The 14,259-nt window shown below is 46.4% G+C and overlaps 1 protein-coding gene across 2 annotated transcripts in view; it reads right to left on the bottom strand.

Moving 5' to 3' along the window:
- The window catches only part of TEDC1 (tubulin epsilon and delta complex 1), a 73,826-nt gene that overhangs the window by 33,526 nt on the left and 26,041 nt on the right, over window positions 1-14,259 (bottom strand). For both annotated transcript variants that reach the window (XM_059854811.1, XM_059854812.1), the window contains one exon: window positions 13,989-14,087. In XM_059854811.1, the coding sequence (XP_059710794.1) occupies window positions 13,989-14,087 (99 nt within the window). The remainder of the gene's footprint in view (window positions 1-13,988; window positions 14,088-14,259) is intronic.

Below are 14,259 nucleotides of genomic sequence, written 5' to 3'. Positions count from 1 at the left end.
AAGGCTATCAGCAAGTAAGGCACTCTCACTCTGAGTCTCCTCTGCCAGAAAGGCACAGCATGACCAGGGGATTTGTGTGTGGACACAGGACACTCCTCTCACCACACCAGCTTCAGCTGCCCAGTGGCAGTTCCACCTTCAGCTTACAGGCATCAGGGATGATGCTGCTCCCTGTGCTCCCTGTGCTGACCCAAAGCATCCCCTGAGCTGGACAGCTTGCTCCCCCCACTGGGTTTGCTGGCACTCCTACCAGGAAAAGAAAAAAAAATAAAAAATGAATGCCAACTGATGACAAAATACCACAGCCTTGTCTCTCCAGGTTATTAATTCCAGCTGCATTGTCTCAGGTGGAATTACATTCTAGTATATCACTGTCACTGTCACTGTCACAGCATTCAAATTATGTTAGGTATGGCATAAAACAAGCAAAAGCACAGAGCAGCAGTGAAGCTCAGTACTGTTCCATCAGTTCTGCTGCTGGCAATCACAAGCACGTGTTCACACCAGGGCAGTATGGATATCCTGGGCTTCGTGTGCCTCAGATACACCTTCCTTTCCTGTGGTGGAAGATCTAACATATTGCTGCTACACAGTCCAACAATTCATGGAGTCTGTGATAAACCACTGCATCATTTTTCAAGGTCCAAGAACTCTATAAGCTTGGTCAGTAAAATGTGCTAAGCAATAACTCATCCCCAAAAAAATGGTGATGGCAACTACAGAACTGCAGCTCTATTAACTCCCTTCTTTTTGTATGGGTAAGTTTAGCTGAAAGCAATATTAGTGACAAATTGCAGCCTGGGGATATTTTCAGATCAAGGTAATAATGCTATGAGGTAGAATGATTTGCTTTAGTGTTGCTATATAATGCTGCCAGTTCCCTCCAACTGGACACTAACTGCAGCCAGAGGCCACCTTGCTTAAAAAAATATCTAAAGAAATATTTTAGCACTAAACCTGTCTGGAGTAAAAAAAACAAAAAAAAACCAGAGCATCCTTCCCCAGAAGGGGCACTGGGAAAGTGAAATTGGGTAAAAAGTTCAACAACTATGTGATTCATGGCTGATGATAAGCTAGTGCCTGGGAGCTGAAGGAGCTGGTTCCATGCCAGCACCCCTGAACCACACAGGTGGGAAGGAATCTCTGCAGGTCTCTAATCCAATCTCCTGCTCAAAGCAAGGTGCTCAGGGCTCTGCCCAGCAAGTCCAGAACACCAAGAGCACAGATGTCACCCCTTCTCCAGGATCTGCTTCCAGAGTTTGATCAATTCACAGCAATTTTTCCTGTTTTACCTGGCCAGACTTTCTCATGTTCCAGCTTGTGCCTGCTGCCTCTTCTCCTGTCCCAGTGCACCTCTGAGAAGGGCTTGCTCCATGCTCCAGCTCTGACCACCTCAGAGGTCTTACTGGATTTGCTCCTGGTCCTTGTGCTGGGACAGGGACACCAAGCACTCAGGCTGGCAGAGGGGCAGCATTCCTTCCCTGGCCCCCCCAGGGATGGGCAGAGGGGCAGGATTCCTTCCCTGGCCCCCCCAGGGATGGGCAGAGGGGCAGGATTCCTTCTCCTGCCCTCCCAGGGATGGGCAGAGGGGATGATTCCTTCCCTGGCCCCCCCAGGGATGGGCAGAGGGGCAGGACTCCTTCCCTTGCCCTCCCAGGGATGGGCAGAGGAGCAGGATTCCTGCCTGCCCTCCTAGGGATGGACAGAGGGGCAGGATTCCTTCCCTTGCCCTCCCAGGGATGGACAGAGGGGCAGGATTCCTGCCTTGCAATCCCAGGAATGGGCAGAGGGGCAGGATTCCTGCCTGCCCTCCCAGGGATGGGCAGAGGGGCAGGATTCCTGCCCTGCAATCCCAGGGATGGGCAGAGGGGCAGGATTCCTGCCCTGCAATCCCAGGGATGGGCAGAGGGGCAGGATTCCTTCCCTTGCAATCCCAGGGATGGGCAGAGGGGCAGGATTCCTTCCCTTGCAATCCCAGGAATGGGCAGAGGGGCAGGACTCCTTCCCTTGCCCTCCCAGGGATGGGCAGAGGGGCAGGATTCCTGCCTGCCCTCCCAGGGATGGGCAGAGGGGCAGGATTCCTTCCCTGCCCTCCTAGGGATGGACAGAGGGGCAGCATTCCTGCCTGCCCTCCCAGGGATGGGCAGAGGGGCAGGATTCCTTCCCTGGCCCTCCCAGGAATGGGCAGAGGGGCAGGATTCCTGCCCTGCAATCACAGGGATGGGCAGAGGGGCAGGATTCCTGCCCTGCAATCCCAGGGATGGGCAGAGGGGCAGGATTCCTGCCCTGCAATCCCAGGGATGGGCAGAGGGGCAGGATTCCTTCCCTGCCCTCCCAGGGATGGACAGAGGGGCAGGATTCCTGCCTGCCCTCCCAGGGATGGGCAGAGGGGCAGGATTCCTGCCTTGCAATCCCAGGGATGGGCAGAGGGGCAGGATTCCTTCCCTTGCAATCCCAGGAATGGGCAGAGGGGCAGGATTCCTGCCTTGCAATCCCAGGGATGGGCAGAGGGGCAGGATTCCTGCCTTGCAATCCCAGGGATGGACAGAGGGGCAGGATTCCTTCCCTTGCAATCCCAGGGATGGGCAGAGGGGCAGGATTCCTTCCCCTGCCCTCCCAGGAATGGGCAGAGGGGCAGGATTCCTGCCTGCCCTCCCAGGAATGGGCAGAGGGGCAGGATTCCTGCCTGCCCTCCCAGGAATGGGCAGAGGGGCAGGATTCCTTCCCTTGCAATCCCAGGGATGGGCAGAGGGGCAGGATTCCTGCCTGCCCTCCCAGGAATGGGCAGAGGGGCAGGATTCCTGCCTGCCCTCCCAGCATTCCAGCTGGCAGTGCTCAGGATGCAGTCACTGCTGACTCCTGGGCAGCCCTGTGCCTCCCTGAGCCCCCAGCTATTGGTAAAGGGTACTGGAGCAGTAGCTGAGCCCAGAGGGTCCCCACTAACAGCCAGACACCAATTTGAGCCCAGTGACCCAAAGAGTTCCCCACTGCTCCCTTATGCAACCCCCCTGTAACCAATCTGGCCGTAAGGATGTCAGGATTTTCCTTCAGTGATACACAGGCTCGTTCTCTGTGCCTCCTGCCTTCCCAAAGCTCCTTAATGACCCATCCCTGCCTCCTCCTGGGATGGATACTCCACACTGCTTTGAAAGAGAACCAGCAGCAGGATCTGAGGCACTGCAGAGGTGGAAAGTGCCTGTCCCAGAGCAGGTGGAACTGAACCAGCTGGGAACAGCAGGCATCAGAGGAGCAGAAACCATCTGATGCCACAGCCAGTTGCAGGGAAAGAGAATTGTTTTGATCATATTCACCTTTTGAGATTTAGAGCAGTTTAGCTCCTGCAGAGGCCTCTTTCTTCCTACAGCATGAGGAAGAGTCATTTGTACATTTCTAGCCTTTCCACTCTCCCTCAATTAACTCTCCTGTCAAGCCTGAACTTCCACTCTGACCTCCTCCTACTCCATAGCTCTGGAAAGTGCTTGTCCATTTTCCAGACAGGATCTGGAAGCCAAGCCCCCCTGCTTCTGGAGGGTGAGTAAACCTCCAGCAGCAGCACCACAAGGATGCAAAGGGAAGTCAGGAGAGAATTCCTCACCCAAGACAAATGGTCCACTGCCCGCCCTGAGAGGAGACTACCCAAAGTATTCAAAGGCAAGTCATTTATATTAAAACTTTTTTTCAGCCTTCCCTTCTAAAATCGACTTCAGTCTGCCTCAGAAACTCCCAATATACATTACCTCACACAATTTGACTGCTCTGGCTTGCACAGTGCACAGCAGGGCAGAGACTTCCAAGATCTCCCTTTCTTAAGAAGGATCAGGAACTTGGCTACAAGCAGACACTGTCTAAAAGCAGCTTTGAAGCCATTTGACCTCTGTAATTCTTCCTGAATTTACACGGATGACAAGGGTGGGATCTGTTCTGCCTCACTTTTGCAAATGAGTACCCGGATCCACTGTTTCCAGGAGGTTTTAATAACTCCTACAGCAAACCATGCTTTATGTGAAAAATGTCAGGAAAGGAACTGAAAACCATTTGCCCACAGCATTTCAGAAAGAAAATGACATGGCAGCCTACCCTCTCCTCCTGTAAAGTGAATCATTAAAAAAAGGCAGGAAAAACATTCTTTGTTCCTGCCATGTAGCACAGGGTGGGCAGCACATGCTGTCACTGACAGCTCCTTTGCTTTCTTAACACTTATTCTTGCCTTGCAATGAGATGTGAGGAAGAAAACTTATGTCTGAATTGCCCAGCATTCTTTGGATTTCTGCTTTGAATTGTTTTCTCAGTAGCCACTCTCCCATTCTGAAGGAAATACATAACAACCACCAAATCACCTCTTTTGTACAATATCACCCACTGCTGCTGCAGGAAGGGTGGGGAGGGGTTCTCAGGTGCACAGGCAGAAGGAACAAAATCCACCACAGCTTCTTCCAATCCCAACAACCTTCAGTGCACCAAACTTCAAACCAGCAGAGCCTTCTCACAGAAAAGCAATGAGAAATAACTGTTCTGAATTTTAAAGGTGATCCAGGCAGTCCCACTGGGAAGGCACAACACTTGAAGGGATTGTGTTGAGCATCTTCACACCTATGTAAACGTGGATTTCCAACAGAACTTCCCCTCCCTGGGAGCTCTGCCACTCCACCCATCCCAGCACAGCAATGTCACTGTGATATTTTATGAAAAATCCCTTCAGCAGGATTTTTCTCCTGAGAAGCCTCAGAAAAGAAATGTAAACAATAATTATCTGATTGCTTGGAATGTGCTCTGGAGATCGTTTACCAACAGGTGCATCTTTGAATGGTTCCATGTGAATTGTTTTTAATTAATGACCAATCTCAGTCCAGCAGTGTTGGGACTCTGGTCAGTCATGGGTTTTTATTCTCATTCTTGTCCAGCCTTCTGATGTCTCCTTTCTCTTTCTTTAGTTTTAGTCAACCATTTTCTTTTAATATAATATAATATCATCATATAATAAATCAGGCTTCTGAGAACCTGGAGTCAATTCTCATCTCTCACCTCATCCTGGGGGCCCTCACAACAACATGCAACACAGCAATTCTGGTGCACAGCACCACAGCAGCCACTCTGCTCCTGACATGACACCACCAAAACACCTGAGCCAGCCAGAGAGAGAGAATAAACCCTTCAGCCACCAGCAGCCAGGGAGGTTTAAAGGCCATCCTTGCTCCACCATTCATCTGAGTGATGGCAGGGCACCAAAGGGAAAGCAACAGTCCAGGAGTCTCTGGCAGGGTCAGAAGGTCAGCTCAGAAAAGGGCTGCCCACCCTGTGACACACAGAGCAGCATCAAGGGTACACACCTGACCCTGCTCATCACAGAGCAGCATCAAGGGTACACTTCACCTCCAGGTGACCTTCCTACTAAACCCATCCTTTCAGCCTCCTCTGAACAACCATCTCAATTCCAGCACTCTGGATCATCCAGCTCCCTCAAGCTTTCTTGTGTGAGCCTCCAGGCCTCCTGCATTTAGGTGCTGGAGCCCCACACATAATGCAATACATCATCAGATCTGCTCTCCTCTGCAATATTAATGCCAGCTTCCATGTTATTTCTCACCAGCCTGACTACCATGCATGTAAAATGACTAAAGTAACTGTTGTTGGAAGACCAACACAAAACATTAAGTCATCTAACAGGGGGGAAAAAGCATTGCCTTTCACTGGCAGTGCTGCTCAGAGCACATGGCAGGAAGTGTGTTTTACACCTCTAATGCACAGCCCAGCAGGATAAATGCTAAAGTTGGAAACTGTAGCATTCAAAGTTAAAAAGTGCCAGAATTCAAGCTGCCTGAACAACACTAATTTGACCCTCCCATGTGTACAAGGTCTAGCATTATGCAACCAAAATGTTTCCCTTCATAATCTGTCTCACCAAGGGCACAGCCTGGCTGGTGCTCACTCCACATGCTATTCCTTTTCCTTTCAAATGGCATATTATTCTGTTTGCTCTTCAGAGGGAAACCATAGCCTTATTTGTCACACATCATTCAAATCCCATTCTAAAGGCAGAATTTTTATCTTGAAGATAAACAAGTTACCTTCCCTAATGACCCATGTGAGACAAGATAATAGCATTGCTGCTGGGCTGCAAATGGGAAATGAAAACAGGGAGATGTAAGTAAAATGCTTCCCTTGCTTTTGGATGCCTTAACTGAGACTTCCAAGACACGATTTTCAGGAAATTTAGAAGTTACTATAAAGCACTTCATGGATACATCTACCAGCTCAGCTCAACCACTTGCAACCCTGTGCATGGCCCTCCGTGGTCTCGGGTTTCTGTGGTTGAGATGATCTCCTAGGTATTAAAAAGTCTCTTTTTTCCCAGCCCTGCCCTCAAAGGAGAAGTGGAGATTCCTCAGCTCTGCTTTTCAGGGTTGTTTATTCTCTGTTACCTGTTCCATTCTTTCTCTGCCCTGCTGAGATCTGTCCAGCAGGTCGGGTTGTGGCACAGTCCCTGCCCTTGGGGTGGTGTTAACTTTTCATACTAAGAACTACCTGTGCTTTATTTACAATAATTTCCTAACACCTCTCACCTATGTTAGACAGTCTGTCTCTATTCTAAACCAATCCAGCAGTGTCACCATCACAGCAGAAGATGGAGGACAAGAAGAAGGAGAAGAAGGACAGGACATGCCCAGATTCCTCCATCTTGCTTCTTGAACCCCCATTCTAAAACCCCAAAATTCTACTTTTTCACCCTGTGACAAATTAACTATCATCCTACTCAAACTCTTGTGGCTTGTAACTCTTCACACAAAGTTGGTAATTGTTTCCATGGGCTAAAATCAAAGGCACAGGTGTCTTTGACTCCGTGCCAAGGTCTCTGAGCCCCTGCCAGGGTCTCAAGCCATCCAGGGCAGCCAGAGGGATGTCCTGGCTCCTGCCACCATGGAAAGTTTAGTTAACCTGAGAATGCAAAGGCAGAGGAGTCTGGCAGCACTCCAGAACAAAGGAGAACTGCCTCAGCTGCTGAGGCTTCCTTCCTCACCCAGTGGTTCTCCCACCCCTCTCCACCTTCATCAGCACAGCCATGAACACAAACAAGGCATTTATCCTGCCCTCTGCATACTCCATGTTCCTAACAAACACACCTTACACCCCAAAACTGTGCTCCCCTTCAGATCACTGATAACTTTGATGTTTTCAGAAAGACACTTCTGAAAACTTCTGCAGCATCAGGAGGTTGAACACTCAGAGCATCACAGGAGGGATGACATTTCCTACAAGAGGGTGACTTCTCAGACTCCCACAAGGAGCAAGACACTGAGCCAAGTCTTTAGACAGACCCTCCCCACTCACAGAGCAACATCAAAGGTCATTTCCCTGTCCTAATTTTCCTCTCCAATCTTGGTCTTCCTGTTTATATTCAGCCCCTTATGCCTCACTTGGTTTCTTTTCACCCCTTTCATCTGAATTCTTTCACATCAGAGCTACCCTGCTTCCAAAATACCTCATTCAGGCTCCCTGTCCGTGTGCCTCTCCAGCTCTGTCTTCACTGGGCAAGGGCCAGAGCAAAAAGGTTCTTCACCCTCCACCCTATCCCTTCCCAAAGTTCTGCCTCATCTCTCAACACAGTCCACATTCCCTGTGTCCTTCAATGAATAATGCTGGAATGGCGTAGTAAAAACAAGTTAAAGATAGGAAGAGAGGAAAATACTGTGAAAGGACAAAGCATTTGCTATTTTTATTCCAAGTGTCGTGGTGAGCATAATTACGCAAATTCAGAAAACTTGTCATAATTGACCTTTTCAAAACATGTGTGTCCATGGGCCTAACATACAATTCTTTGGTGAACCTTGAAATTTATTAAAGGTCAGCAGCTCTAAAACTTAATTTCATTTAATCATTGAAGAACTTATTTAACACGCAGCCATCACTAATCATCAAGGAAAAACAAACTTCCTTAGAAACAGGTAAAAATTTTGATGCATTGGACCAGCAAAACCTGTCACTTCAAAAAGCTGTAAAAAAAAAAAAAAATTAAAATGTTCTTGCTACAGAACCTAGCAGTTTAGTTATTGTTCTGAAAACTTAACAATGCCAAAATCCAAGGGTTCAGGTCCATCTGAAGCCCTGGAAGCAGATCTGGTAAATGGTCAGAAGTCACTACTGATTCAAACTAGGTTAATTCCAGCAGTGTGTAGAGTAAGTCTAAAATCTCATTGTGTTTAGATTCTCCAGGGCTTGGATGTCTCTTCTGACCTTCTGCTCCAAGAGCTGCCACAGATCTTTGTGGTCCTTTGGGGAAAACTGTTCTCCACCTTTAGAATCTCATTTGCAGCAACACAAACACCCTGCCCACCTCCAAAACTGGTTCTTTGTGAGAAAAGCTCAGAGAGAGCCTGGCACAACTCCTAGTAAAATGAAACTCCATGAAGATTTCTGAGACATCAGGACTGGCCAAGGAGGGATTTTGGACAGGACAGGCACAAAAAGAAAACCAAAGCAGGAAAACCCCACGTTTTCACAAACACTCTCAAGCCCCAGAGCAGCCACTCTTATGCTCTATTATTATTTATGCAGGAGCCAATTGAGAAATTTCAGGTTTGGTTTTTTTTTTTCTTCCAGGAAAGTCAAACATAATTTTACTCTACAAATAGGCAAAGCTGCCCTTAATTAGACCAGGAGCTACAACACAAAATACTGATGCATTCAAGGACAGAAATGACAGAACTATGGCTTTTACCAAGGGAATGAAACAATAAACACACAAACAGCTGAGGGCCAGACCAAACAGAATTAGTTGCCAGAGCACCAGAGAAGATCATGAATCCACGACAGTTTATACCAGTGAAGGCAGCTTGTCCTTGAAGCTCAAGGACATTTTTTCACTCAACACCAAACCTTTTTTCTGGAATTTACATGCAGTACAAGCCTTCATTTCCTGACTTAAATCTTCTGCCCAGCAGCATCACGGTCTTCAGGATGAATGTCAGTTTTTCCCATTGGTATCTACACTCTGAGAAATGTGTTGCTTGAACTGCTTCTTGTGCAACAGATGGAAGGACATTCTAAAAAATCAGATGGCTCCCTAACAGGCTCTTTGAAATTCAAATAAGGTTACATATCCTTCACCTCACCATACAAGACCACAACAGGGCTGATTACAGAAATACCAGCACAGGTCTGTGTCCAATCAATAACGTGACACGGTGTCAAGCTTATCAGAGGGGCTGAACTGTTTGTTTTCATTTGGCACCTGCCTGCAGTGCCTGACAGCACCAGGAACATTCCATGAAGTCCCAAGCAGCCAACAAGGACACCAGATATAGCGTGGGACACAGCAGCTGGAACTGACCTGCCACAGTTATTCCATGTTCATCCAAGGGGTGAACAACCTGGGATCCGTGTCTGGAGATAATGCAGGGGCACAGTGATTGTACAGCAGCCAGACAAACACCTTGTGTGAAGTGACAGATCTGATTTGGCAGCTCTGCCCCCACACACCTTCCAGGAGGTGGTGCTGTCCCTTGGATGCACTGAAATCACTGCTTTGTCTTGGCAGAGAAAAACTTCAGCAGACAAGGGGTGCTTTATGCAAGTGCAGAGCCCATGACACCAACTGAAGACTCAACTTCTTCATGAAAAAGCAACTGCTAAATGCACATTGAACATTTCTGAGAATTCCAAGACTATCAGCTCCTCATGCTCCCAATGTGAATGCACGTGCTCTGGAAAGAACAGCAGCTCTTTAGTGCTTTGCATGAATTCAAACCACGGCCTATTACTCACAGAGAACAAACCTGTTGTGTCACCCATCTGTAACAGCCATCTGGGACAGATGTTTTAAATGGAAACTGCAACAAGATTTAGGCTTCACTGACAACCTACCTTACAGCTTGATCAGTTATCCCTCAAATGACCCAGTAAGAAATTATGGATCCCACCTGACAGAAGGAAGCAATACAGATACCTCCCACTGGTGTCCTCTCCTGATAAATCAACAGTCCAGAAAGCAGATCAGTGCTGTGCCTGCACATCCTGCCCCATCCCACCCAATCCCTGCTGCTTGGAGAGCTAAAGCTCACTTGAATCTTTTATGGGCATGGAATTGACCATACATTATGTATGCAAAGTCAGACGGACTATTTGTTTGCTCCCATTTACTTGCCACCAAGAACCTTAGCTTCTTATGCCAAATAAATCACCTTTAAAACATGTTAATGATCAACAAACATAAACGTTCTTCATAAAATTCTGAAACAAAATTATTAGCTATTCACACCCAAGTTCTATAAATTTCACTGCATGTCCATCTGGCAGACATCTGCATTATTTATTTGCTGTCACACTCAGTAAATTGATTTACTGGCATTTAAAGGTGTCATCTTTACTCATTACAATTTCAGTGATCACTCCAGCACTGCCAACACTGCACCAATGACCTGAGTTTCAACTTCTAATCTCTCCTAAGATTGAATTCCACATACAAAGCAGTATCTGAAGAGCCAGAGGAAACTGAAGGACTAAGGCACTTCGATTTAAAGTTCATTGATCTCTATACAGTACCAATATGGTGAGAAACTTAATTTAATGACTCAAGTGCAACACACACTTTCTTGAGCCCAAGGTAAACTTCAGAACTGGCAACACTGCTGTACAGAATTAAGACAGGTGGACTTGATGGACAAGAAAGAGGAATGAGACCACATCCTTGGAAAGGATTACTGCCCTGGAAGGTTTGGGGCAGATGTGGCCACATCACCTGTGTGCTCTCCCAAGTGTGCTTCCCAGCTAGATCAGCAGCAGTGCCAGAGACCAGAACTCCATTCCTGCCCTGGAGATATTTCAGGCTTGCCAAAAGCAGCAGCCCCCTGCCTCACCCCAGCTGCTGTGGGGAACCTTTCAAACACAAGCAGTACCCATCAGCTTGGAAAATGCATCAGAACACAAGAGACTCAGGGTGCTTTGGACTATATTCTGGGACACTAAGTGATAAGTGCAAGAGATTTTCACAAGAAGATGCAGGGACCCCCACCCCAAGCTCCCCAGTTTGTGTGCTCCAGCATGGGCTCAGGCCAACAGCTCCAGAACCATCCCCACTGAGCAAGGAGGTTCTGTGCTTCCACTGGAAACTGAGCTCCAGCTGAAATAACACCACCTGCCCTCCTCTGACAGGCCCAGGCAGCACGGGAACCACAGACTGCAGTGACCTGCAGCTCACAGCCACACACATACACATAACCACAGCCAAACCACAGGAGAAGCTGGAGTCTGATCATGCCTCACTAGAGAAAAACATAATTAAAACCATTAGGTTTGGAAAACTTCCAGCCCTATGAATCTGACAAAGACATTTATGATGATAGAGGAATAATAATGTCCAGTAAAATCCCTGTACATAAAAGCACTAAAAGTGTTTTACAGTCAAAAATCCAAGGAAAGAGAATTTTAAGTAAGTTAATATGCATCTTCTATAGAAAAGGAGCAGCGTGACTTTTACATCTCATAAAGTGACGCTTGACTTCACAGCTATCTGTATCCTATCACACTTTTCCTGTCAGACTAAACATCTCTTGTTTTGATGCAAACAGAGCAACTTCTCTTGCAGGGTAGTTTTGATTAAAATTAACTCGAGACTTAAAAAAGAAGAGCCCAAGTCCTCCTGTGACAGCAAATTTCTGATGCTGCAATTCACTTTGCACTGCTGGGCTTTGAAGGATGCCTAGGCTGAGAAGGAATTCATAACCCCCTCCACCAAGGGGGTGCTTTACAGTAAAGCATACTGACATGCTTGCTCTTTTTATTCATCCTTGCAGCAGATTCTTACTTGAGGTAACATTAAGAGAAATGTTTCATTTACTTGAAAAGAAAAGAAAACAATATCACAGTTTTTGGAGAAAACATTTGGCAGAGTGCTGCCATCTGCACCAATATTTGAAAACCAAGCCATTCAAACACTCATAATTTACTTAATCTTAGCAAGATATTTGAAAATTAGAGGCTTTTTATTACATATTCCAACCAAAGCAGCATCACTTTGCATACGGAGTATTAGATCCATCTGGAAAAGTGACACTCAAAACAAAAGTGCCTTTTCAAGCCCATACCACCTTGCTGTACCAGGCTCTTCATACATACTGAACATATGATTTCCAGGAGCTGCTTTTGGGAAACAAGGGTAAGGGGAGACAAAATCTACAAAGAATGTTCAAATGGTGACCATAACAACTGTAAGGCTCTCAAAAGCACCCATACTCAAGTGTTGTGATGACTTCCTGCAATTTCTCTTGTTTATTTTAAAATCAGGCTCAAGGGAGCAGCCTAGAACACCTTTCTTGAATAGGTTTGAGAGCTTTAAGAGGTTAAGAATTTCACAGCCGGTTACACTGACAAATAATTCCAATTTTACATCAGTCTGAGCAGTAAGCAACATAAGAAAGGAATTTCCAACGCACATGCACTGGAGCTGAAGCCTGTTTGGGATTGCACCTGTCAGAGCCCAGAAACTGGAGACAGACTGTGGCCACTCGTAGTTTATTTAAAGAAAACATCTTCTGTCACCCTGCTTCTCAGTCATCACCCTGGTTTTGTTTCACATATTTGCTGTTTAAGCCTGGGAAAGGCGGAATGAAGACTTTTTCCATTTTAATTAAACAACACAGCTGCCCACTAAACCTTCTTGACTCCAGAACTCCACCTAACCACAATGCTTACAACACAGAACAACTGCTTCCATTGTATCCTGAGCCTCCCCTGAACAGAACACCTGGAGGAGGCATCCAGGAAAGGGAGCAGAATGCAAGGAAAAGCTCCTGAAGTGATTCATTACCAAAGCAGTCAAAACCAAATACCAAGAGTACCCCTAAGCTTTATTGCAACAGATCAGTGACACACTCAGGGAAAGGCTTTGGGGGAAAAGGTCATTGCAAAGTCCCTCTGCAGAGCCAGGAAGTTTCTAGTACCAGCCTGCCAGACCTTACAGGCATTTGCTAGGATCTAGAAGACTACAGGCTTCAGAGCAAGGTGCTGCTGTGTGCTCTGAGCTGCTGAGCCAGCCACAGGAGGGGCACTGGGAAGCACAAGTGAAAAAGAAATCCCAAGCTGACTTAAGGCCATTTGCTCCAGAAAAACAGTAGTTTCCAGGAAAATGCTCTAAACAGATGAATCTTACCCAGAGGCTGGATATGAACTGTTCATCCAAGAAATACTCAGCAATGAAAGATTAACATGCACTTTACTTTAGGGGCTTTGAACATAAAACTATCCTCCCACCTTCAAATCTACTTTCCTGAATTTCTTTGTGCAGAATATTTACAATGCCCACTTTCATTCTTAAGCAAACAGCAGAAAGAATATCTTCTTTGAGCAAACAGGTGTGGACAGACTGCAGAAATTTGCCAAATATTGATTTTGTTAGGGATGAGCTTGAAATTTTCATCTTGTTTCAGTTTCATACTGAATGAACTTCTAGAAGGTGATTTTTTAAAACAAATGTATTATACTGCATTAAAAGAAGTGAATTAAACTACGTCAGATAATGAACTGAAACTCCTGTGATAATTGAGTAATTGAGAGCAGTAGGAATTTATCCTTCATGGTAAAATAGTACACTGGGGAAAATGATGTTTTCCTGAGAGGTTCTGTCTTGCTCAGGCAGGGCCACAGGCAGACACTGTGCCTGACTGGCCCAGACGTGGTTACTGCAGGATACAGCAAGTCAGCCAACTTATCTGGAGTGTTTTATTTATTCTACAAGCCTTTTCTCCTGTGGCACTTTCAGTCAGGTCTCTTCCCACTTCTTGTCTACCAGGTTTTATAAAACTTACCCTGATACCTTTGGGCTTATGTTCTATCAAACCAAATTTGGTGAATACAAATAAGTGAAGAAACTGAAAATTCAATATGTAAGCCCTTATTTCTGCTGGAAACTAAGTTTAAAAAATGTTAAAAGGAATGCAGTCTTCACAATGTTTGTGTAAAGCATACTGAGCATCCAAGAATTACAGGAGAAGCATTACCTGCTTGTAGCTCTCTGGATGTCTAATGAGATCTGCTTCTGTGACAGAGAAATGCCCAAGGTTCTGGTCCATGTGGGAGCCACTGGTGAATAAATGGATCTGGAACAGATTGATTTAAAAGAGAGCTGTCAGTGCAAGGAGCAGATCATTAAGATCATGAACTGCCACCCAAGAGCTGTGTGGGCTGGCAGGGTGATGAGACCAGTGCTCACAAAGCCCTTCCTGTGGACATGGATAAGTGTGAGTGCGACCACCAACACAACAGCCAGCA

This window comes from Haemorhous mexicanus, chromosome 9 (assembly GCF_027477595.1).
Source record: "Haemorhous mexicanus isolate bHaeMex1 chromosome 9, bHaeMex1.pri, whole genome shotgun sequence".
NCBI classification, from domain to species: domain Eukaryota; kingdom Metazoa; phylum Chordata; class Aves; order Passeriformes; family Fringillidae; genus Haemorhous; species Haemorhous mexicanus.
This window is presented reverse-complemented; position numbering and strand designations above follow the sequence as displayed.